We start from the raw sequence: 26,765 nt of genomic DNA, 5'->3' as shown, positions 1-26,765 counted from the left end.
CTCATCAGGACCATGACAGATGAAGCTCTGTTCAGGCAAATTTTCTGCTGCTCTGACTCTGCCTTCTGTCCGGACTCATTAGTGATGCAGTGATGAAGAGCGGGGGCCATTGGAGGGAAAGGAAAAGTTTGGTTCTTTCTATTCTTTGAGCTTGTTTTGTAATTGGCCGTAGGGGGAGGGCTAAAAGGGCATTTGGTGTCTTTCTTTGCTGTAAAAGGCTGCTCTAAAAAATCTCTGCTGCAGCCTGTTCTGCACAACAAGGAGGGACAACACTGCATGACATTTGCTGTATTTTTTTAACCCCTTTTAATATAAACTCAACTGCATTGCATGCTTTATGTCAATGTCAACATGGCCAGATTGGCTTGCTAGGGAGGCCCCGGGGCCAAAAATGAGCTGCTGGGCCCATCCATCCCCACTCCCTTCCTCCCCCCTCAGTGCATTCTGTATGTTATTCCTATCTTGGCCAAAGACTTTCTGCGTGGTAATTTGATTGGACACAAATTTGTCTTGGAATGAGCACCATGTAGTAAAAACAGCAGGTGCTTTAAACTTCAAACTCATGGTTTCCCCACATTCACCACGAAACGTGGGCTGTCGCACTGGAGGCAGATCATAGCAGCTCCAGCACTTTGGAGCTCAGTCCCTGCTTTCCTAATCACAGTATTATCTGAAAAGTCCAGTTTTTCCATTACAGCTCAAAGTTACTATAAGTTAAATACTGAAAAAATATCTATCTGCACAATTGTATTTCCTCATACAATTATGGCAGAACTACTTCTACTACAGATTACATATCTTAATTGATGTGGGTTTTTTTTTCAAATGATGCATTATCTCAGGCAAGGCAGCGGTATGTCTCTGCCACCTGGTTTTAATGGATTTTGTTTAGGAACAGTGGAAGCCTATTTGCTTCTTGAGATAAGGAAAACCTGCAGCTCGGTGGCCTTATACTTGGCATAGACGTTAATAGTGATGGGAAAAAAAACCATTGTTATTTACCTCAACAGCAGTTGCTGAGGGAGGGAACACTGCTCTCTCTCTACCCAAAGGCTGGACGCAGCAACCTTTTAGTCACAAGCCCCACTGTCCGAATGCAAATCCGCCCCCACCCCTGAAAAGAAACTGCCCTGATTTCAAAATTGTATGTATATGCAAGTGCTGTCACGATCTCTTACACTATGCCAGGCTGTCTAGCTTCTGATCAGCAGCAGTGGAGATGAAAATCTCCGGGCTACGGAGTTGGAAACAGGGTCTTTTCTGCACCGCTGTCCTCTTACTCACCAGCGGGAACAGTGAGGTGAATATGACAGCTGGCTCGTGATGTCAGGAGAGCAGGAGTAGGAGTATGAAGGCAGACTTGGGGTGTTAAATATGCTTAGCAAACAGTTTTGTATCTGGCAGCACAATTAAAAAAAAACAAAAAAAACTACAGACTGTGAAAACGTCCCTATCAGACCTCTCTATGCCAGATCATAAATAATCCAGGAGGAAAAATGGAAACTGACAAGGGGCTGAATTGCATTGAGGTAGTTAAGCGTTGGGTGTTGTGTTGTTGAAACTCAAGGCCAGTGATGTGACAGGGTTGTATCTCCAGGATATGATCAGGACAACATGAGGCAGGAAATAAAGAGGGCTAGTAATCAAGAAGAACAAAAATGCCACGTGTTGGTTTGTGCCGCTGAGACCATCAGTCGCGTATAGATCTGCAGCTCCATATTTAATACAGGAGGTCCAGGGGGAAACAAGGCTGAATAAATCAGCAACAAGCTCTGATGGAGCTGCAGGTGATGGGGTATGGGGGGGGGGGGGGTTTAGAGACAGATTCGGCCTACCAGCGTTTACAACGAATGTCACCTGGAATTGATTCAATTTTAATTCAGCCTTATCTGGATGGATGGAGTCCGTACAGTGCAGTGCGGTAACAGTACATCCATCTAAACGGCGTGGCTGGTTGTCTTTTCATTTTGTGCGACCACAGACCAATCACATTTTGGAAGGAGCACAGGTGCACGTTAGGAAACAGCAATTCTGGGTTCCGAAAGTAGAAAACCAATTTCAAAAAAAGAGCGTCTTCACGTCTTTCAAGACTCCCATCTTCACTGTTTCGGTTTCAGCAGACAGACACAGTTACGAGACTAGCTGGGGAACATAGCACGTAGCATGTAGCAGCTAAAGAGACAGATATTTCCCTAAAGAGTTGGCAGAGACCAAAAGCACAGCTAACAGAGAGAGAGAATACTGGACTGACAATCATCAGGCGACACAAACGCCACTCCACATGAAGGATCATGTTGCTCTGCGGATGTGGAAATACTACAGCAAACTGTTTGCTAACACGTTAGCTATTATCAACCTTAGAAGATGATGACAGGTCAGTGTTTTACAGCTTCTTGCGCTGACCAGATATGTGGCATGTGTCCCCAGAAGCCTAGACAAGAGGCGAAGTGAAGAAACTATGTAATAGATGTCTCACAGACAGAGATGCTAAATGTAAACATCGTCTCCTGGGCTTCCACTGTGGTTAGAAATGTTATGTCATGGTACAAGTAGAGACAACATCAAGTGCAGGTGGATAATTCTACCTCCATCACTGAGTGTAGAAACATCACCAGCGAAATGCATAGATACCATGACAACCACATGCCAAACAGGCTGGCAGCGTAACAGGGACTGACATCGTCGCTCCTTCCTACCCAGGATACAACAGCTGTACGAAGTCTGCCCCAAGGACCTGCTACCTCGTGCAAGGGTGTAAATCCAGATGCTGCCCTGAGAGGCTGCTAGTTCCACCTGAACTAGCAGAACCACTCTTTCCTCAGCAGGCTCCTAACCCCCAGCGTATGTAGGTATAAGACTGGCAACTTGAAACGGAGGGAATTACGGACGCTTTTTAGTTTGAAGAGCGTCGGCATATCTGTAAAAGCAGTCTAACATGGTGTCTGCCAAATGCTGATTTTACCGTCCCCCAAATCTGACGTATTGTAGTGCCTCAAAAACTTAAAATTATTCCATAAAATTTTTTTTTTACAGTATATATCACTCGGTGGTAGAGGCAGGGGTGAAACCACATCTAATTGTACTGTTTACCTTAACTAGCTTAAAAAACATCATTTTGTGATGTTATATGATCCAAATTAGAACATTTTCTTTTAGTGGCTTTTTACTGTACCTACAATTAATGTTGACTCATTCAATAAAAAAAAAGAAAAACCTGACACATTAGCCGACTTTGCCAACACAGTCCCATCTGTCCTTTGAGCACTCCCTACAATGGGGAACCTCTGCAGCTAATGCTAGGTAGCCTCCATTTCTAATAATGCAGGGCACTGAGCACCGCCCTGAGTGAGGAAACAACATAAGCAAATAATAGCGTCTTGTGGGAACCAGTGTTAATGTTAGCAAACAAGGCTAACTAGCTTCCCCTTTCCCAGTGGAATGTGAGCACTTTTCGCCGATCCTGGCTTCACTTACACTGGCTACCAGTTGCTTTTAGGACTGATTATAATTGGCATTACTGATCACTTACAAAGCCCCGAGGGGCCTCGCCCCAAGTTATTTATCAGATCTTTTATTGCCTTATGTCCCTTCCCGCGCCCTGAGATCCGCAGATGCATCGCTCCTTGTTGTTCCAAGGTCCAGATCGATTCACAAAGGAGACAGATTATTCAGGGCTCCCAGACTTTGGAATGACCTGCTGGTGGAACCAGACGTCGGTGTCTTTACCTGCTTGGAGTCTATTTCGTGGATGGGTGCGTCGGAGAAGCAGTAGTGATGGAAGAGGCCCATCTTCTGGTTGAGCAGGCAGTGGACGACGTGAGCCCTCGCGTTCTGCCACTTAACAAGGCGGACTAGCTCGCGGTTCAGAGAGGCGCCCAGGTCCACGGACCAGTTGTAGCTGTACAGGGTCACCTAAAGCGATGACAAAAGTCAGAAAATTCCCATAAGACACATTCACAATTCAGGATATGTTTTATCCGTTTTTCAAAATCACAAATGTTGCACAAATTCCTTTTATTTTTAATAATACCCTGCTTCACTGCCACAATGAAATAATGCACAGTGTAAGTGCATTGCACAGCCTGAGCATTATATGTTGTTTTAAAGAATGCCTTAAGACATTACTACAGCAATATCATTTCTTAGTCTCTGACTATATTTACTATATAAATATTTATCAACTAGACTTGCTGCGTTTACTGGTAGAACTCTGGGACTCCACTAGAGCAGCTTTGCATGATTCACAGTCCTTATGTATCTTCTCCCAGCCCTTTCTGCAGCCCCTCACTGTCATCACAGTGCTCACAGAGCAATAAAACTGAAAAAACATGCTATTTTGGGTCCTGCTAGCATGTAAATGCAATAAATCTGACTGTGAACTGGCTGAAGTACCAAACACAGAGGAAAATCTTATCATGTTATCGTCTTTAAGACCAGAGAATGAGATGGTGCCGTTGTTCTGTTAAACTGCATGAGGCTTTGCAGTGATCATGTTATAAAAGTTAACCGCAGACACTGTTTGAGATACGACATTTGAATTTGTGTCATAAGGTGTCTGGAAATGTAGGCTACTTGATAGTATACACTCAATAAAATCAGTTAAGGTTTATTTCACACAGTGTCTTTGTCACTTTGTCAGCATGTTCTTATGAAGCCTGCAGCAGCATTTACACACATATAAATCTTTTCTGATACTATTTACTTCATAGGCGAACTAAAGACAAATAGTATATACTGTATGTGGATTTACACGCACCAAAGTTAAAGCATGTAAACGCCAGAGCAGTATCGGCGTCACATACATGTATTTCCATTATGTTACAGCTGCACCTCTAGAGCTTTTAAAGCTCAGGTAAGACAAGCGGTCAGAGGGGGGAAACTGTCCCCATTTCATAACTGATTCACAAAGCAACTGTAATTCAGCGGTCAGAGTGTTTCCACAGCTGAAACAATCGGGACCTTTTGAATTTGGTACAACTCTGTCTTGTTGCCCGAGGGATATTCACAATACAGATGCTTCCATACGCCAAAAAGTCACCTTTTTGTCCAGGATGCTGATGAAGAGGAACCTCTGGCGGGGGGCCAGTCCTGCCCCCGCCTGGCTAGGACTGAACCAATCACTCTGCTCCAGAGCCTCGAAGCGCTGGAAGCCCTTATGAGCTGTGCAGAAGAGAGAGAAACTCAGTGAAATGGAAAAAGCAATATGAATTAAAGCCAGACAGCGCGGTCGTGGCGAGTCCTTTAACACGGGCTGGTCTGTTCTCTACCTAACTGTAGGGTTTACAGTCAGCGTACCGTACCATGACTCTGATCTACTTTTTACATGTAACTCGTTTTTATTTGTGCGTGTACTGGAGAACTGCTCAGTGGGTCTTTATAAGCCCAGAGGCCAAATGCACAAATGTACCCAGGATTCTGTGAGAGGTTTACCCAGGTTTGGATGAGAATGGGTGAAAGCTGTACTTATTAGAAGAAACTAATGCTGGTCTGGAAAATTCCAGCCATTTGTAGGAGAAAATAAATGACATTATTCTGATTGATTCTTTGCATTCCACAATAACACGATTCCAGTATTTACCTATATGTTGGGGACATTAGATCTTAGCATGAAGGAAACAGAAAATGATGAGGTAATGCCTCCAGAACCAGTAGGTTTAAGGTCTGCTTCAAATCTGAACTCTTTTACACCAAAGGGGAGCTCCAGCAGCTTTGGGGATATTTATTACTGCACTATCATTTATATGCCTTTAAATGCCTTTTTTAATCATCTCGTCAATGTCCGCTTTATTTCATTCCACGCCAAATGTGTTTTATTTTCCTTTTCATTGTCTTTTAAAGAAAGTCATTGGGCTCTCTTTTTCGTGGAGGCGTGGGCACAGCTTGTCTTTCACAAGATATTTCATCTGAATTTGATCATCTTAAATGATATGATATGAACCTAACTGGGAGATTCGGACTCTTTTCACCACACGAGACTCATTCCTCTGTTGGAAAACACACAGTCCCGTCTGACTGCACAGCTTAGACACCGCAAGAGCATTTTGGCCTAGTTAGCATTAGTTAGCGACAGCTGACATAATCTGCCACCAGTGAAATGAGTCATTTTACTGGAGCCATGCAAATCCATGGCATCCAATGGTGCCAAGGTTGTTTCGCAATGCACCCGCTTGAACGCTGCTCCCATGTTCTACAATAATTACGTCACTTTCATTGGTGGAGTTGTACCCACATAAACCTCTCATAGAAAAAACAGGGCCAAATGTCTTTGTTTTATGCCTTATGTAATGATGTACAGCGTCTTGCCTTTTGTCCACTTTCAATTTTGTTGTTTGTTAACTAATACATAGGTTTAATAAAGAAAATTAATTAAAAAAAAAAATATATATATATATATATATATATATTAGGCACTATATTTCTATGTTTCTCGAAAACATTTAAAAACACCCCGTCAGCATAAATGTGTTAAGCTGGAAGGCAAACTTACGTGTGAACCTATTTAGCACTGGGATGTTTTCCTCATCTGAACTGTCTTCTGTAGGCAAACAGAGATGGCACAAACAGCAAGGCGGCATGGACGGAGAAAACACAGAGCTCGACACAAACTGATGTAAGCAGACACTCGCAAAACAACACAGTTATGTTAAGGCGGCCGCTCGCTAGCGTGCGCAAGAGAAGCACGGGATCAAACAGCAGCAGCGAGGGGGAGCATGTTGAAAGCAGCTTCGACGCGACAACATGCTCGGACGTCTTCCCTCTACACTACACGAGGTTAAAACAGGTGTTAGCTACATGCTGCGGATCATACGCATTCATCAATATCCTCCTCCCTTATGGTCACCATCACATACTGCGATCTTAACAATGAAATGAAATTCCTTTAACTTACATTTCACTTCACAATGTTTTTTTTTTAAATTTGTGTTCTGTAGCATCAGATTATTCCCTTTAAAGTCTGTATTTCTATTCCCTTCACAGTTGAGACAGGTCCCATATTGAGTAGTGAAGTGGGTTACATCACGTACCACGAGTTCCAAAAGTAACTGCCAATATTAGGTGACTGTTTGGCCATTCATTAACATTTAAGACAGTGGAGTCTGGTGGACTAGGAAAACAAAACAAAACAGTTTTTTTTAGAGAAGCCATCAGTGAACTACACGTCCCAGAAAGCATTGCAGAAAAACAAACATCCAAATTATGGAGCTTTAAGTCTTACATTGCTCCCTCCTCTATCTTGAAAATCATGCAGTAACAACAGAGTTACACCTATTTACGTTATGATGGAAATTGTGTGTTTTGTGCCTGGATCTTCACCCTCGCTGTGCCACCACAGCGGTCTCATTGAAATGAATGAGGAGGCTGTGTTTTCCATACAGCGCTAATCTTCTCCATAGCAAAATCATAATGGCTCATGGGTACTCTAGTACTAAGTTGAAGCTCACTGTGTTATACCAAAAACTCCACAGACAAAATGTTGGTTATAAGAAAAATGGGTAAACACTGCCAAAGAGCTGGTGATAAGGCTACAGAGTTATTTCCACATTAAAATGTTTGTTATGTTCACAGCCAGAACAACAACTTCTGGTGCTGGTGCATTGTCCAGGGAACTGCTGTGTTTCGGGTTTCTGTTGAGAAACACCATAGACTGTATATAAAGATGGCCGACGCGTCTCCATTTTCCTCCCACTATACAAAATTGAAGCCAAAACATCCCGGATACGGCCGCTGCCATCTTGCGCTGGTGACGTCGTTTGGTGATCGGTAGGTGGAGCCACGGTATCGAGGTCCCGCCCATACACCTGCCCGACCCAATCGCGAGCACACCACTCAATCAATCTCAGCTGTCAATCATGACGTTTCACCCCCCCCCCTTTTTTACATAACTCATCAGAAAAAGGAACAATTGAACAAACATCAGCGTGATAAGAACTACCATCTTTAATCTATTTGACATGTACTTTATTATTTTAGTTTGGGGGGGCGGGGTTTATGACCTATACTGTAGCCATGTCGTCCATCTTTATATCCAGTCTATGAGGAAAAACCAGTGCTATTGTTACAGTTAACAGAAACACAACAGTCATAAGCATCCTAACTGACTATAGATGATCATGTCGCATTATGGACTGATAAACATTCATCGTGTTGCATTGTGTGTACCGGACAGTTTAGTAGGCAGTGCAGAGGATGAGCATAGAGGAAGTAGGTGGCCGCTGTGAATGTTTAGAGACACTGGCTTTGGTAGTTACCTTGCTCTGTGCTACAGTGCCACTGATGGAAGTTGCGGCCGATGAGAATGAAGCTCCTCGTAGTGCCTGGAGGCTGGCTGAGGTTCTGGACGAGAGGGAATGGTACAAATATGTCTCCAGACGGGGGGCAGCTAAAAAAGACATTTGAGAAAAGGGAGAAAAACATTATTGTGGTGTATAATGTAACAGTGTGCACACACACAAACACACACCTGCAGGAATATCGGCAATCGCCGGCTGTTGGGCTGACTGTGACCGGCTGGAAAGACTTAGCATATCACCCAACCCTAGTGTAGGTTTAGCCTGCTAGCTGTAACTTAGCTTAAGGCGTGGATCTGGTCTTTGTGGCTTCGTAACGTCAGCTGATGAAGTAACTTGCATATGTGAAGTTAGTTTGTTTCACGGAGCCAATGGTCCAAATACAATATAGGAACATTACAGATAGTAAATAAAATGTAATCGTTGCAGTTTTGCAAAGAGCTCACCTCGTCTTTTCGAACGCCTTCACTGTTGTGTCGCTGGCCAGAGAACTGACCAAATTGACAATCTCTGCCAAGATGGAAGGCAGCAGGAAGTGTGAGGCAATTTCAGCCGTGCACTGCTGAATGGAGGGGCAGCCTGTTCCCCCGGCAGCCCAGTCAGAAGGCAAAACAGAGATGCAGAGAGTGAGGGGTACTTCAAACCCTCTTATCGTCAGCAGATGCAGTCTTTCAACATTCTTGCAGAAAATATGGGGAGGATTAACTATCACTTACCGAGTTTAGCCATGAACGTGATCCACGGCTGGCAGGTAACCTGGTAGACGGGATGTAGAGTTCCTGCATCTCCCTCTTCCAAATGAGACACCTGCCTCCTGCACAGCCACAAAACCACCCACACTGCATTAGGACATTTGTACAGGTCCCTGTAGCGCTAAAAAGACCAGAACTGTGGTGACTTAAAGGCTTGGTGATCAGCTGTCGATAATCTGGGTCTTGGACATTTTTAGCGTTCACAGCTCAATTTCAGAACAGTGCTCTGGAGGAAATGTATGACACTGCTAAACCACGGCACTGTAGTAGTAGTGCTTTGCAGTGAATGTGGACATTCTGTGTTTTCGCATATTAGCAATTTGTTCTGGCTATTTCTAAAACTGAAATAGGCACCTCCTGCTCTACCATCTTTTTAGAAAAAAAAAAAGGTAGACATTTCTACTGTTTCAGTGTCATGACAGCGCCCCCCCTGTCTTATACATATATGGTGACACAACACAAAAAGAGCCTCAAACTTCAACAAAATCAAATGTTTCAAAAGTTCACACAGGGAAAAATAACTGTGAGTCAGAGTTTATCTGTTGTCCCTGACCAGATATAACACATCTTATAAACTTTATATATATAGAATACAAAAGTGACGCGAGACTATTATCAGCTATAGCACGTTTTTAACATAAAAACCTGCATTAATCCCATTTCTTTGGCCACTTGGTGGCAGCGCAACAAGTTGTAAACACAACACAGACATATTATCACTTCATAAAGTTGACGTGGCGAACATTTACCTACTTAGACATCCAGCAGAAACAGAGCAACATTGTTATTATTTTGAGTGGTGTTTGGGGTCCACCTGATGAACTGGAAAGTATGTCCATAATTCTCTTTTAGCTCTGTTTTGGTCTCTGCCAACTCCCGAGGGAAATATCCGTCTCTTTAGCTGCTAAATGCTCCGCTACGCTCAGCAGCTAGTCTCTTAACTGTGCCAGTCTTGCCGTTTGGTTGCCGGTTTGTTGCAGAACAACATTGTTAACAATGTCGTCTGTCCTTGGCTTGTATGCTACAGTTACCGGCACAAGTCGGTTCACATTGTGCGTCCTTGTTCCTACTGACTCAGCTGTCAATCAAACACGTGCACTGCCCTGCCCATTAAGGAGGTTAAAGGTGCATTTCTGATGTATCCCCAAGGACCTGTTAGAAAAAGTATTTGCATTACATTTGGAAATCCTTTTTACATGACTTTTGGGGGTAATAATTCAATGCAATACCTCTGGGCCTGCTCCAGCTCCACAGCCACAGCTTTCTCCTGGCTCCACTGCTGCTTTACGTTCTCCGTCTTGTGTCTTCGCCGTGCTGCTCGGCCCTCCTCTCCTTTTTCTTGCACTATGTCGTCAGTCGTCTTTGGGCTCCCGAGCTCTGATGAGTCTGGCTTACTCTGCGAGGATGGGGAAGGAAATGCCCAATATAAGCCGCGTATAGTAGGAGGATTCTCAGATCTCGGTGCCCTGGCTCGTATGGAATAATGAAGTCTCAGCACAGATCAGAGGTGCCACAAAAGTGATGAATGAAGAATCAAACTCACAAGTGGTGCGTTTGATACTTTTTATACTGGATAATCACTATTTTAACATGCTGGTCTAGGTGGAGGTCATCGAGTTTCCAGCAGAGAGGTAGATCTGGATGTCTAAGACTGTCATGACTCCATGTGGGCTTTATGTGTTGCAAGACCGGTGCAACAGTATTAAATAAATGAATGATGTAAACTTGTAATACACGTCTGCTTATAGGGTGTCCTAAAAGTTAAATATAAGTAAAATATTTTTCTTCAAATGCATGAATGGTGCACAATTGTAATTGTTTTTTTATTCAATTTCATGATTTAATCATAATTATCCCTGAGGCACACTCCAAACTGCCCACTGAAAATACTTCAATCTTAAAAGATCTGAGGCAAACAATTTAAAGCACTGCTGAGTTTTTTCAGTTTAGAGGTGGGCTTGTAATTGTTCAGAACATTTTGGTCTTGAATTATTAACGCTGAACAGAAAACACTGAGTAACGTCAGTGGGTAGGTGGTTTCAGTTTAGTTATTATTTCAGCAAATGAAAAGAAATCACAGCATATAACCTCCGGAGGAACTGACCAGTATGTCCCAGAAGCTCCGGCGGGTGCTCTTGCTGGTGGGTGTGGTGGACTCGGGTGTGCTGGTCCCCGTCATGGGGGTGCTCCCTGTGGCTTGGGTTAAGGCGATGGGAGAAGGGCTGGTTTTAAAGACTCGCGAGGCACTGCGCTGCCTGGGGCTGTCCTTCACCTCCTTCACCTCAGCCAAAGGAATCAACAGTCCTGAAGAGACATTTTAGAAAGAGAGGAACACAGAAGAGGAGCAGGCATTTATATTTAAGTGGAGTGACCCGCGTCAGTTTTGAGTTCCGCTACTCAACCTGACAGGTCCCCCACAAAGCTTCAGGCGTCAGGTCAGTTTCAGGGCATTTTGTTGACAAATTCATTTTTTTTAAAGAAATGTCTCTCTTTCTTTGACTGCGCCAATCGTCTGCATCCATGTAGATACATAAGGCCCAGAGTGAAGCAATGTGTTTAACTGGACTAACAAACTAACGCTTTGTGTATGAAATGAAGTAGTAGTTTGGCAGTACCATCACCTGGGAACCAGACCAACCTGCGAGCTCATGTTTTATTTGCTGTGGCAGATGCGTCCGGCACCCCCCTCTCGTTCAGACAGCTTTCCATCCAGCCTGATTGAGGTCGAGCCAATCACAAGCGTTTATCTAATATGGGGCGGGTTTAAGCGCCGTGAACAACCAAGATGGCTGCCACTGATGTGGAACATTCTGAATCCACTACCGCGTCAGTATGCACAGGGAGTGCTGACGAAATTTAGCTACCTAGCTAACTCTGGGACAGTCAATGACTGTCCATTGTCCCTTTTAAATAAAGAAATAAAGAAATAAACAAACTGGACGATAGTTAGCTAGCCTAGCAGCCTACCGCTACGTCACAAGTTTCGTTGCTCTGATTGGTTGTAGCGTCCAGAGGCATTTTCGACTACGCCCGTTGACAATGCCCCCTGAGAGAGAGGTTGATTAATATGGGTGGTGGTCCACTGGGTCACGTTACATTGTAGGCTTTTATTGGATTGCATGGTTGTTATACAGTGTCCTTCTGCTGCAGGTAAACAAACAACCATCTGGTGATGACCTCACCTTTCGCCTCTTCCTTCTGAGCTTTGGGTGCCGGGCAGAGCACCCCCACGCAAAGGGGATTCGGCAAGACTTTGAGCTCCATGACAACATCACAGAGTGCGTGGCGCAGCGCCCCCTGCAGTTTGTCACTCAGCTGTAAGGGGCTGACGTTGCCTTGTTCCCAGATGTCAAAGCGCACGTATAGCTGTGGCTCTGTTGGAAGACAAGCAGACACAACACAGAGGACAGTGACTGGTGTGTTTTAACGCTCTGCCTTTCACTTAGGACTCCCAGACATTAACATGAAAACAAATGGATAAAACAAACATTAAAAGGTCCCATATTATGCTCATCTCAGCTCTCAAACTGAACAACCTCCAAACACCTGAAGAGTAGTTCCTGAGCAGAGCGCTCCAATAACTCAGACAGACTGAGCGGGTGGATGAGCCTCCTTGTACTTGGTGGGTGGTGCTGTGCCTGGATCAGATGACCTGCCGGGGGGCGTGGCTGAGTGCGACGGCTGTATAACTGTGACATCACAACCTTACGGACGTCCTGACGACTCGTTTAAAGGCACAGTGTCTGAATACGGGCTGTGTTTCATTTCTCTGTGGACTGACTAACCCTTTATTTCAGAAGGACCACGATTATTCTGACTATGATATATTGATGTTTAAAACAACAATTACAATGACATAACACATACAAAGTACAAGCCAATGAAGATCCACACCACTCCCTCTATGTCAGGCTTTGCCTTACACTCAGACCTCTTCCACTTCAATTGTCAGGCTGATAAACAGAATAATACTGCCACATCTTTGGATGGAAGACATTATGAGGGATAGCCGTTGCCATCTCTGTGGTCTGGCACCAATGCTAAAGGTCTTCCTGCCATCTGTCCTCATACACTCCATTTTGATCCCAGCAGTAACCAGTGTTTCATCAAAATTACGCATCATGCACACCTTCAGTATTTTGGGTAGCCTTTCATTAACATGTCTTCAAATAATATACAATAGCACAGATGGGGAAATCTATTATGATTGTCGCTGCACAGTACAGTTTTAATGAATTAAAGCCACCATTGGAGGATGGCTCCATTTTTAATGTCCCAAACCAAACAGCTGGAGTCTTAGTTGTTGTCTTATTCCTGCTGCAACACCAAACGACGCCACTTTATTAATAAACCCCCAAAACTTAAGATTTAATTTTGATTTATGGCCCTGTGGTGCAGTGTCACATTGACTAATTTAGCCTCCAGGAACAGAAATCTCTTCATCTTACAGAGTTGTATTCATTAACCACGAAGATTTACTCCTTCAGTTTTAGGGGCCTTTAATATTTAGACTTGAAATTTAATAGCCGGACTGTTACCCGTGACGTAGCTTGACGTTTATTACTGCAATTAATCCTTTTTTGTAAATGAGTGCAGTTTATACAGTAGAATGACTCCTGGCACTGGCTGTAACCTTGTAGCATAATCAAATCCAGCATTGATATGATTGTTAAAAAAGGTTTTCCTTGCCACTGTCTCCATAGTGCTTGCTCATGGTGGGAACTGTTGGGTCTCTGTAATAACATTGTAAAGGGTCGGTCTAGACCTGCTCTATTTGTAAAGTGTCATGAGATGACTTTTGTTGTGATTTGCCGCTATATAAATAAAATTGAATGGAATTGAAGTAAGATGATAAAGAACAATGTGAAAACCCATGACTTGGAGCTCAACATTAGTTTGTAATTCTAAAAGGACAGCAAATCCAGTTGACTAGACTTGGTTAGTGGTACTCAGTCGTATAATGTCTTCTGTGGATTTGTAGGGGCTTTGCCAAGTCTGAGAGAAGAACCCTGAAGAAGTCACTATATGTCAGCCTGGGTTTGGACACTTTAAAGACCCCATTGCCACCTGCTATTAACTAATGTAATCTGGATCTGGATATCTGGATCAAAGAAAACACATATTAATACACACTGAACACATTGCAATCAGATCGCCCGGACCACATCTGGAGGTGGTCTGACTCACATCGTGAACCGACTCTCAAGCTACTGTCAAAAAGTCCAAATGGCACCATCGCTTCAGGAGACTTTCCAGAGACTGCTATGATGTGTGCAGGACAAGAGTCACATGACCAAACCTCTGATTACCTTCTTATAGTATTAGTAACGTTAGCCCAGTTAGCAAGGCTACCGAAAAGCTTGTCTCCGTATGTCACGCAACCTTCACCTTGCACATCGTCTCCCTTGGTTAGTTGGATTAAGAAGAACGGAAATATGGAATAAATTGCATTATGAGAGGTGGACATTTTTGTTTGGCCCACACTAGGGCCTAAAAGTCAGATATGTCAGTCTCCGTTCCCTCAAAACCCCATCTTACGAGTTGACCGACTTTACTTAGTTTAATACTACATTACTGGAGGTTGCTTTAAGAACACAACAGAGAGTTTGCATAATGGGAAATTCCAAAAAGGAGCAGGGGAACAGAACATTTGAATTTTTAATCCATCGTATGTATATATTTCTTTCGTCTCATTTGCATGGCATACCAGCAAACATGCTTCACACCCTTATTTTCCATAGTCCATCCTAAACCAGTCATTTTTTACCCCTGTGCCCCGAGCCAGCATTGTTTTGTACTTGCTGGGTGCTTAGTGCTTGTGACTTGTGGGATTTCAGACAAAAAGCTGTCTAAGCCGGTGGTTGGTTCTCTCTCCACATGTTTCCTGTCTCCCTAACCATCACCCAAGAGACCAGCGCCAGCCATTTCACAACGCAGCCCAAATTAAGTTTGGATTGTGTTAACCTGTACCTGAGCCGACGTTGATGGAGTACACTTTACCCACGGTGGTCAGCTCATTGAAATTGTCTGGATGAAGGGGGGCCGCGCAGTTCTCTGGTCTCTGCAGGGTGGTACAGTCCTGGGCTGGAACCTGAAGGGGACGACCATGGGCGTCCACAAATGAGAGGGCGATGCAGGCAATACCTGAAAGAGCAGTGGAATATGTTAAAATGACCAACGGCAGCTTATAAGGTTTTCAATTTCTATTATCCCCTGAGTCACGACGATTTTCTTTCCTTTGCAATTACACAAAGATCCTTGACAGCAAAGCCATTTTCATACAGCCCCGGGGTTATTAAGCAAACATCCAAAAATATAATAACAATAATTTCATTAATTAATTAATTGCCATGGTGTCTGTCACCTTATTCTTCTGTTTTGTCACATTACAATGAGCAGTGAGTCTTTGACGATAAAGCATAGCTGCCCTGTAACGCTGCTTGTGTCAGACAGTACTGCTGGATGTGTCAGCTTTGGCACTGGCCATTATTGCACACAATGAGTAAGCAGCACCATGCATGGAGCGGGCGGTGGGGGAAGGGGGGGGGGTCTTGCCCTTACAGGCAGGACAGACAAAAGACACAGATGCGTTTCAGAAATGCCTTCTCAAACAGAAAATGCTCCTTGTGGTAACAGCCACCAAAATGACCACATTATATACATCGACAACACAGGGTGCTTTATTTATAAGGATGTTTCATTTATCGGACAAGACATTGACACAAGCTATTATCATATGTATAAAAAGATTAGGAATACTGGCTACTGGAAGCTTTTGAGAGAATGTAATTGTTATTGTAATCTCCCAATATTGGAGTTGGAACAATTACTAGCACAAAAAAGCTATACAAATCACTTGAAGTGTGGTCAGTAAAGTCAACTGAATTGATTGCACACAACTTTCAAATGACCCTAATAATACATTTAAGATTATCTGAAAAATGCTATAAAAGGTGTACCTCCAAAAATCAGGCTACAGAATGGCAACATAAAGTTGCTGAGCGTATTTCTAAATGTGGGAAACCATTCACAGACACAAAAATAGAATATACAAAAGGAGGCTTTTCGCAACAGTGCACAGGTTTAGTTGATGGACTGCCAAATAAAGACACCATCATATCCAGAATTACTGAAATGGCGGGAAGGTGTACATATCCATAACTGCACTGACAAATGCTCCGGTGTTCAGCGTGGCTGCGGACACCAATGACATCCCACGTCTTCGCAGTCGGCCCGACAGCTCAAAGTATCAACGTACAGACCAGACGTGGGGCGCCTGAGCCGCGAAAGGCAGGGACAGGGATTGCACGAACCCTCTTCACAGATGGTGCTGAAGGGCTGCAACTAGCGATTATTTTCATTATCGATGAATCTGCCGAAATGGATCGTTTAGTAAAAAAAAAGTGAAAAATGCTTATCACAATTTCCCAGAGCCCAAAGTGACACCTTCAAATTGCTTCTTTTGTCCAACCAACAGTTCAAAACCAAAAGACTCTTCATTTACTGTCAAAGAAAAGCAGCAAATCCTCACATTTAAGAAGCTGAGACCAGCGAACGTTTGACAATTTACATTTTTGCTTGAAAAATGAAACGATTTATCGATTATCAAAAAAAAAATCGGCAACTAATTTTCTTTTGATCAATTAATTGAGTAATCGTTGCAGCTCTAGTTACAACTACTGGTGAGTCATACATTGGTTAATGAGGTTAGTTTGCTTCATGGCAAAATCAATCCAAAGAGTAAAGCTCTACTGTCATTGCTTCTAATTCTGCAGGGTTTATTACTGGTTAAGAAGATAAACAGTGGTGTTGGCTGGACAACCGAGGCCTGGCCAAGCAGTTGTGTATCTGCTCTTTGGCAGGGATTAATAAAAGGCCGTTTAAAGATAAGTTAGGTCCCCTCTTCTGATGGCAGAGCTGATCAGTGGCTTGTTGTCAAACTAGTGGAAGTAAAATAAGCAGGGATGGCGGCTAGACTGATGGAACTGAGTGAGCCACGGCATTCAGGTGACACTCAGTCAGCGGGGCCAGCCAATGTCGGTTAAGTAGGTTAAATAAGGTCCGTTTAAGCAGCAGAGCAGCTCCTCTTTGCCTGGCTGAGATTAGGAGTTAAAGGCAACTTAACGGACGCGACCACGTTCCACGCCGACAGAACCCAAGACTCCTGCAAGACGAGGGGAGGTGGACTCATCACATCAATGATGCTCAACCGTAGTCAAAGTTGATGGACAATGTTCCCCCCAGGTATCAACACTATCTTGTTGCTGCTGTTTATATTCCCCCAGACGCAGACCCTGTGTTGTAATATGACAAATAAATGACCTTGATTCTTGCTTAAAAGGTACATGAGATCAGGGGCTACAGAATGGTGTGGCCTGTCAGCGGGCTCAGAATGACAGCACAACACACTGCAGGGCCCACTGACGGGTCAAAGCATAACTCAACATGAGTATTGGGCTTCCATAAGACTACTCACTCAACTAAAATGTATTGGAAATGGCTCAATTTTTACTTGTTAGTTGATTACAATTTGAACTCCACAAATGTAAGTTGATTCCTCACAGTGGAAGCTCGCTTCGCACTTGTGCAAAGAAGCGAGGAATGAGGCAAACCGGCTCTGTGAAGGAACTTTAGGTGTCACGCCTTTATTTGTACAAGACGCCGAAGCTGAGTTCAAGCAGCAACTCAATGTCACAGAGACTCTGCATCTCGAAATGGGCAATTTTGTGTGACGTGTCTGCGAGGACGGGTGCTTTTCTTGACACTTGACTGAGTTCAGTCAATATGAATACAGCCGAGCATGCTCCATCCATCCCACACTGCCTTAGTGACCGGTGGCTCATGATGGCTGTCCGTGTCAACGGGGGAAATGAGGCCGATGATTGCTACAACAGTAACTTAAATGGGCAGACTGAAAGTGATGGAACTCAATTTGTGACTCAAGGCCGGCATGGTCCAGCTTTGAGACAGTGACTATCACTCTGAGGTTACTCTTGGCCATTCCTGCACAGTGTATGAACACAGATTATTTTTTAGATATTTTCCTAATAGGCTGATATTTCAAAGAAGGCTCGGCCAAACAAAAACTACATTTTAGAAATCACAAACTGCTGCCTTGCCTGAAAAAATTCAGGTTCTTTAGGGCATCACTGCATTAGGTTTATTCAACAAGCCTTAGGGCCCTATTTCAAGTGCAAACCAGTAGGTCTTGGGCACATAGGCTGTGTGGGCGTCTCCAAGCGCACCTGCTATTTTTGGTTCGTGTACGTGCAGCAGGTGCAGAAGGGCTGAGTGAAGTGGAATATAGATCAGAGGGTATGAATACGTTTTGTGGTTGTGTTAGGGTCTTTGAAGCAGGAGTCAGTGCGACAAAAGCCAGTCTAGGACAAATGTACAGTAAAGCTCAACAGCAGAGAAACACTACTGACTCAAACACCAGAAACGCCACACTTCATGCACCTTGGGAGGTCCATGCCAAATCAAAAAAGGCAACTCAAAGATGAATACAGTTCTTAATAAAAAACGTATATATATATGCTGAGGGAAGCCTTAACTGAAGGACGTACAGCACTGCAAAGGAATGCCATGAAGAAGGAAAAAAAAAAAAGCCCAAGAGCAGAGCACATGTGGGGGGGGGGGCAGCAGCAGCATGGACTCAACACGATGGGTGTAAAAGGTTGTAAAGGGGACAGAAGAAGACATGTGGTGGTACCTTTAAACTGAGAAGGTGGGAAGAGTTGCTGAACCAGCTCCGACATGGTACCTGGGCCAACATCAGAGACACCCAGAGAACAGCATTAGGGATGCACCAATGCAATGTGTTCACTTCTAATCCAGTTTGACATCAGTAAACTCCAAGCAGGGGTGGCTTAGTAGTAAGAAGGTCATAGGTTCAAATCCTCACAGGACCTTTGGGTGTGGAGTGTCCCTCCATGTGCTGTGGTTTGCTTCCACCTCCACTAGTTGCTAGTAGATTTAAAGACCAGTGACCTTCATGACTATTTTCAAATTCTACATGTAGTAGTTTCAAAGGATATGTTGGAATTATTGTTTGTCTGCGATCATTCTTCTAATTCATGAAGTGATTCCCTCCATACATGTAAAATATGAGACAAAATCCACAGTCACTGATTCATGCAAAAATGCATTCTAAAAAGGTCTAAAGCTATCGTGGGGCTCCAGTGTTAGCCGATTTTGTACTAGAGCATTTATCTTCTTTTCTAGACCTATGACCTGAACCCTACCTAACCTCAGCGATTATGGATCCAGTTCAAGATCATAACAACAACAAAAAAGAGACGGGTCTGAAGTTTTGAGGCTCACCCAAACACACTCTCAGTGTACATTACTGCCAAGATGTACAGCTGGTACAGCGGCTCAAATGAACACGGACCTCAGAAACGCTCCGACGTCGATTTCTACTTTTAGTCTGAGCGCAACCCCGAGTATCACACCAGTTCCAGCAACAAACCCACTAGAGATTACCAGACAGTTTCCCTTTTGCCACAGCTCAGCAAGGAAACACAATGAAACTTTGGAAGATACCCATTACTGCTTCTCATAGCAGAGGTTCATTCAATTCTGTGATCTTATCGGAGAATCTCATCACTAGCCGTTGGGTGAGAGATATTATAAGCAATATTCTATTATATTGGTCTCATCACTCTCTATCTACCCCAAGTAAAGGGTTGCGTTTGGGTTCAGCTGGCAGGAGTCATTAGAAAGCACTTAATTAATTGGCTGACAGGAAACACAGGTGAGTCTGGGCACCTCGCACCGCTTCAGCTGTCTGACACTGAGTGTCAACTGTGAGTTATTTCACACACGGGGCAGGGAGCAGGTAACATCACATAACTTAAACACTTTGTTCTGGAGTTGCTAAAAACTAATGAGACGGAGTCAGAGCTTCTCCTCACAGCAATTAAAAACGTAGTTAGACAGCAAGTCGAATGAGTGCAGGAGAAGGAACAAACTCTTAATGTCAGCCCCAGAGACTGTGGCCGAAACCCTCCCAGCCACCCCCACCTTGACTTGCGGTGCTTGCTTCATCTTTCTTTATATTTTCTACTCACTATGTTTGTTGTTCTGCACCGATATACAAAATACAAAATCCTTGTATGTGAAAACCTACTTGGCAATGAACCTGATTGTGATTGATAGCTAACTTACTGGGCACACATTTGGTAGTGGTCCAGTAAAACCACAATCCTAATCTACTGGTAAACCCTAAAGCAATCACGTGGCTAAACAGCTGATTGCCATGAAAGTATTATTCCTATTAGGGAACTTTTCAGTCAGATTCATGACTGGAGGAGTCAAAGTCAAGTCCAAGTCCTGTGACTGGAGTCCACTCCTCTGCCTATAACTTTTTAACTGCACTGAGAGGAAACAACAGCCTGACTGTAGGCGGTTTCTTTGCTTTGGCTTAATGGAACAAACCCGCTAGCCAGCCCACCCAGGATAATGTGTTCTGCAAATGAAAATGTAGCACTGTGATTAAGAGCTAAATGTTAAAGTTAAAATGGCAACGCAAGGTAGCACATTATAAAAAATATCAGCAGTTATAAATGAAGGTTTTAATTCAGCAAACTCATCGTTTACATCCATACTTTGGTGGGAGCTGTTGAATCGGCACTCCCCTTTTAACGGACTTCAAATGCCAGCAGATGACATGAGCATACTGATAAATGAGAGAGAACTGCAATATGATGTGGCATTGATCAGTTCTGTGAAAGTGACAAAACAGAGAGCTTAGCTGAACTTCATCTCATCTTGATTTGTTTTCCACACAAGTATGAAATGACAGACGGCACTGACTGTTCACCTCACAGTCATGAGCGAGCGACCACACTGAACGGTCGGCAACCCGGTGCTCCTGCTAGTCACACAATCTTGCCTTGTCAACGAACTTAACATGTAATAGAGTGCGGCAGGAATGAGTCCCAAAACCCATAAATGAGTTCCCATTTTTACACTTCCGGTGCCCTCGTCTGGAAGTCAGTGGGATTTTTTTGAAATGTTTTTTGGTTAGATGCCTGAAATAAGGTCTGTGGTTACACACAAGCTGAAGAGATTTCAATGTTTTGTTCTATGACATAAAATACGTCAGTAGATACCCCCCACTTCTGAATTTTGAAGCTTTTACGTGTCTTAAAAAAGGCGGTTGCTAACAAGCGGCAAAATGAGACTACAGAGGTTGTCGCGGACATAAACATCTTCATGCCGAACACGGAAAGTCATCTACTCACTAGTCCGCCTTTACAGCCTCGTTGTGTTTGTACTCTATATCTATCTGTCGATATATCTATATCTATATCTATATATAAGCTTAGTGGTGTGACATTGAAGTAATGCGACCGTGCTGTAGTTCCTTTATAGCCTAACGTTAGCTTTTTACTTCTGGCGATTCCATTTACGCCTCAAAAATCATAAAAGTGGTGTTCATTAGTGAAGATTAACTTGCTGAACAAAACATGTAAGTATCATAAACTTTTGTTTTGTCACAGAGCTTATTTTCTGCAATAATCCAAAATCCTACGGAAAAATCCCATTGGCTTTTAGTCGAGGGAACCAGGGCGATGCTAACTTCAGGGATGGCCTACAAAAATACATCTTCCCTGCAGCACTCTATGAACAAGACAGCTGAGATGCTTTCCTGCAACAGGAAGGTCATCTCTGGTAAGAGAGCGACTTAGGTTGGCAGTCCAAATGCAAACACATGCCTGAAAATAACACTGAGAGCGGAACAAAAAAAAGGCAATCAACTGATAGAGAAACGTCAAAGAAATGAGCACTGTGTGAACAGCGAAGAGAAGAAGAGTGTAGTAGTTTCTGTTAATGCCAGACAAGCAGAGGAAACATGTTCTGAATTGAATGTGGGAGTTAGAAAAGAAACTGTCAGCATATCCTATGATACCACACTGCCTCCAAACCGGCAGCTCAACAATAGGAGAGAGGAGCCAATGAAAATCTCAAAAACCAAAACCTGAGCTTATGGCAAAGTTTCCAATAAAGGATTTGCTCTTAGTAAACATGGGGAGCTTGAACTATTTTGTGAAGTAGACGAAGGAAATGTATCAGTCCAGACAAGGTTTAGGGACAAAACAAAGACTAAAGAAAAGAAAGAGAATGTATCCAGGTATCCACTGAGTATTCAAGTTTTTTCAAACGTCTGCCTCTTGTGATCCATTTCCTGTCCTGATTACACATGACTAATTTTGTTTTTTAAAAACAGTTTCACACATGGATAGCCTCTCTTTTAGCCTCTTTCTACTGCAGGAATTTAACGCAACATAATGCCATTGTCCTGGGTTTTGCTCTTGAGTCCTTGGAACTAAATTTGGGAACTGGTTCCAGGTCCTTTCAGCCAGCAAACAGATGTGTTGTCACATCACAACAGGGATGACTAAAACAAGCACAACAACAGTAACCACCAATACTCTACTGCATCTGTATCCACAAGGGCAACCTATACTTTAACAGAGAAGAACATGCCCAAGTCCTCATTGGCAAACGGTGAAAGCCAAAGGTGGACCAGAATAGTTCTCAGCATCTGGCAGAAGTGAGGATACAACAAACAGCCAAACAGTGCAGGAAGGGGAAAACTTCAACAGATGAAGACAGATTATAGAAACATTAAGGTTGACAGTGTAGCAAGCCAAAAAAAAAAAACTACGAAGTGGTTCAACAAGCTTTGGGTCTTTCAACAGCTTTTGCCGGTCTCACCCACAACGTCACAAAGCGCCACGTCATTTGGACAGGATGCCTCATACAGACAAGAAGAATTAGCCGATGTGAATGTGGTAAAAAAATTGCAGCTTTGCTGGAGAGTTGACACATCTTGACTTGTAAAACAGGACTGTGGCGTATATTGAGAGCTGCCCCTTTGTTGCCCTTTAGGGTTGGATTCATGTCAAGGTGAGGGGAAAGCCCTGATGGGGGAAGAAGACTTTGACACAACAATGGTCCCGGCAGAGCCCTGGATTCCCCTTTGGTGTACAAACCTCCATCTCATGTCCACATAAAGTCAGTGTCTTTTTCTATTGTCGTCTGTCCCACAGTAATTTTCCGCCCTCGCCTTCCAAACAGCACATGAACAACATAGTCGACCCTCCTGTTGCCTTTTGAATTGTTAATGATCGATCCATTTTGCTTAAACCAGTGGGTCCCAACCTTTTTCTTAAGGGACCCCCATGTCACCACCCACATAAAAACGGAGAAAAAAGTAGCCTACTTCTTTTGAAATATCTGTATATTTTCACGACATTCATTGCATAAAAAAACAATAACAGCACAGAACAATTAACTGTACAGTTAAACTAAATAGTGACCTTAATACCTGCAGGAAGTTTGTGTGAAACTAAAAATTTCTATCAAATTCTGAACAGACTATTTCTATATCCTGTGGATATTGCAATGTATCAGGCGATTTTTTTTCCTATATTCCTATTTTTAGGAACACAAGTCTGTGTCTGTAGATAAATTATTTTCTTTTAATTTCATACATACATTTTAATCGTCCAAGCCTGGCGTTATAATAAATAAATTAAGATACACACTTCTAAAATAATCCTTTAATTTAGTTGTTGTCTTCACAGAAACTAATTAAATGCAGGTATATTAAATTATTTACTTTATTTATATATATATATATAAAAATTCGTAGACCCTTAGAATCAAGAGGGCTTCACGACCCCACATCAAGCTTTGGGTCGAGACCCCCAAGTTGGGAACCACCGGTTTAGACTATTAAAAAAAAAAGGAAATCAATCATCACAACTTCTTGGAGTCTGCGGTGATGTCTTCAAGCGTCTTGTTTAATCCAACCAACGGTCAAAACCCCAAATATATTCAGCTTGCAATGATATAAAACAGAAAAGGCAAATACGCGCAACCGGTGAATGTTTGGGTTTCTTGATTGAAAAGTGAATTATCAAAATAGCTCATTAATTGACTAATCATTTCAGCACTAACGTGGACGTACAATCTGAGACCAAGTGCATCTTATCTTCAAGAAGTCGGGAACAACAGGTATTGCAAAGGGAGTTGGGGTTGTCATCTAATAATCAGGCCAACAAAGTAATAGAACATTGAGTCACTGCGGTGATATCTGTCTTTGTAAAAACACACACACACACACACACACACACACACACACACACACACACACACACACACAAGGACTGAGGCCTGGTGGCTTTGAGGGCATGCTGGGATGGTGGACTGTGATTACCTTTGCCTCCCGTCCCCTGGCCTCCAGGTTTATTGTAGAGGTAGATATCGCCGTCAGCCAAGTCACTGCTCAAATGAAAGTAGTGCTGCAGACAGAACAGGAGAGCAAATCAGCCCCTGGAAGCTCAAACCACACAAGTCAGCATTTATTTCATACATCACAATGAGACTTGTCAAAATGATTTCAGTCTCTGCCACAGTTTTGCAGAGCTGGGAGCCTCCCATATCTAGGATTTATTCATTTGGAATCCAGATCACTTTAAACAGAGCTGTTTGTAGTGCACTTGTATATGTCAAAGTGCCACCTATCAACGCAGGGAGGCATCTTTGATTTGCAAGCAGCAGTGACTTCTTTTTTTTTTTCTACAAGTCAACAAATCAGTCAAAGTAGTTGGAGGACTTAGAAAAGTCTTGACTGTTTATTTTGTTTTTTTATTACCCAGACCTTTTCACTGCTGCTAAGACATTGAGCACGCAGCAGCGGCTTCTAGGATTGTGCGTTGGAGCTATCACAAATCCTCTTGTGATGAGTGTTTAGATGGCTGTTGAACAAATACGCCACAGATTTTGCCACATTCTTTCTTTTCCTTTACAAAAATCTTGGAACAAAATGGTACATAGTGGTGCCTAATGTCTTGGTAGAGGAGGCACACTGGGTCGGTGGGTGGGTCCTTTAGAGACAGTGAGAGTATTAGCTTATAGCTTAGCATTAGTTAAACCACAAATTGTTTTCATATTTTTGTTTGAGTATGGGTTACTCAAACAAGATGTAACACACAAATTATTGAGCTTGAGAGGTGTAGGTTTATTTTTGAACTTTGGACAGAGCTAAGCTAGCCGTTTCCCCCTGCTTCCAGTCTTTCTGCTAAGCTAAGCTAATGAACTCCTGGCGCTAGCTCCACATTTACTGCATTGACATGAAAATGGTATCAATCTCCTCATCTAACTCTTGGCAGGAAAACGAATAGCACATTTCCCAAAATGTCAAACATCTCCTGCTGGAATTCATCTTTGGTTTGACATGCAAATCTGTGCGGTTGACCAAAGACAAAAACCTCTTGACAAAGCTGGCCTTTGAGAGAACAGAGAGCAGGAGAAACCAGAGGAAGCTGTCAATAGCTGTGTTACACCATCTACTTTTACTAGAGCTGCAAGTCGTCAATACGTCACCAAGCTTCTAGCACCATCTATTTTGCGACAAAACTACAAAATAAGAGCCAAGTTGTAATTAAACATTTTCCTCTAAGGTCGACCAACTTATTCTGGAAGAAAAGTTTGATATCCAGCACGCTATGTTACATGTTCTTGCAAAAGTCGCTCTGAATTGTACCTTGAAGTGGTGTGCTGTGTTGCTGTCGGTGTACTTGGGTACATGCAGGAAGATCAGGAGGTTCTGCCTGAGGTAGTGAGCCACAGCGGGCAGCCAGGGAAGACAGTACTGGGGTAGGCTGAAGTTCATCACCTCAGTGGCTGGAGATCCTGATGGCTGGATGAACTGACAAGACAACATTTGGTGAATGCTTATGTCCAAAGCAGTTTAAGACCTTTATTTCCCCAGTGGGAATAAAACCCATAATCCTGGAAGTGTGAGCAATTTGCCCACTGAACTAAACCACAAAGAAACACAGAAACAAACATTGCATTTGGAAATATTTAAAGTGCTGGTCCCTCAATTCCTTCTATAAAAATGACAGTTGCCAAAACAGAGCAATTTACCTCCACATCAGCTGGTGTCAGCTTGCAGTTCCTGACAAGCATGACGGTGATGATGTCCAAGGTGGTCTCATCCAGGCGCTTGCGCAGCACCTTGACCAACTCGTCTGTGATCTCTGGGCCTGAACAAACAGTGAGAAACATCTCTATGTCACCCTCACGCTGCAAACACACAAAACGTTCCGGCAAGCGGATTACAAACATGATTGAATGTCAGTGATTAAAGGTCTCAGTATGCTTCAGAAAGTGCTTGTTGGATCGTCTAACAGCACCTGAAACACCCTTGCTCAGTGGCAGGCAATCCAACAGTCATACCCACTTTACCAAGAAGCTGGCTAGATGTGCGAAGGTATGTAATTAGATGTATTGAACTCAAGTATGGAATCTGGGTGGTCTTTATTCAAAGACGGTACGGTTGAAAAGCTCCGGAAAAAAAGCTAATAAGTAGATCTTGAGTTAAGATTTTTTTTTGCCCAAACTTTTGACTTTTGGTTTCTAAGATTAGGAATGAACTTTCAAGCTCATCTTTGTGAAGCTTTCATCATGGCTTATCATCAGAATTTAGACATTCCCCGCCATTTGCCCGTTACATTTAAATTAATTTTGTAGGACAGATCCAGAAAAAGGAAGCCAGCAGCAAAGATGTTATCCTTGTGCACCCATCAGGCCAAATTCTGGTCACGTAGTCACCCCCAATTTGAGTGCTAAACAGTGTAACACCTTAACGCAATGTCCACTCCTTAGCATTATATGGAGCTTTCAACTGCATTTCATGGTCTTC

The 26,765-nt window shown here is 43.1% G+C and overlaps 1 protein-coding gene across 1 annotated transcript in view; it reads right to left on the bottom strand.

Annotated features, from left to right (window-relative positions):
* szt2 (SZT2 subunit of KICSTOR complex) overlaps positions 1 to 26,765 on the bottom strand; it is a 93,866-nt gene that overhangs the window by 22,390 nt on the left and 44,711 nt on the right. The window contains exons 48-61 of the mRNA XM_070908515.1: positions 25,988 to 26,106; positions 25,602 to 25,766; positions 24,273 to 24,357; positions 18,753 to 18,803; positions 15,011 to 15,184; positions 12,223 to 12,414; positions 11,145 to 11,344; positions 10,270 to 10,436; positions 9,005 to 9,102; positions 8,735 to 8,867; positions 8,250 to 8,380; positions 6,488 to 6,535; positions 5,039 to 5,160; positions 3,727 to 3,912 (exon numbers count right to left, since the gene is read on the bottom strand). Coding sequence (XP_070764616.1) covers positions 3,727 to 3,912; positions 5,039 to 5,160; positions 6,488 to 6,535; positions 8,250 to 8,380; positions 8,735 to 8,867; positions 9,005 to 9,102; positions 10,270 to 10,436; positions 11,145 to 11,344; positions 12,223 to 12,414; positions 15,011 to 15,184; positions 18,753 to 18,803; positions 24,273 to 24,357; positions 25,602 to 25,766; positions 25,988 to 26,106 — 1,871 coding nt within the window. The remainder of the gene's footprint in view (positions 1 to 3,726; positions 3,913 to 5,038; positions 5,161 to 6,487; positions 6,536 to 8,249; positions 8,381 to 8,734; positions 8,868 to 9,004; positions 9,103 to 10,269; positions 10,437 to 11,144; positions 11,345 to 12,222; positions 12,415 to 15,010; positions 15,185 to 18,752; positions 18,804 to 24,272; positions 24,358 to 25,601; positions 25,767 to 25,987; positions 26,107 to 26,765) is intronic.

This window comes from Enoplosus armatus, chromosome 7 (assembly GCF_043641665.1).
Source record: "Enoplosus armatus isolate fEnoArm2 chromosome 7, fEnoArm2.hap1, whole genome shotgun sequence".
In the NCBI taxonomy this organism is placed as follows: Eukaryota; Metazoa; Chordata; class Actinopteri; order Centrarchiformes; family Enoplosidae; genus Enoplosus; species Enoplosus armatus.
The sequence above is the reverse complement of the archived record's forward strand: the minus strand, read 5'-3'. Positions and strand labels throughout refer to the sequence as shown.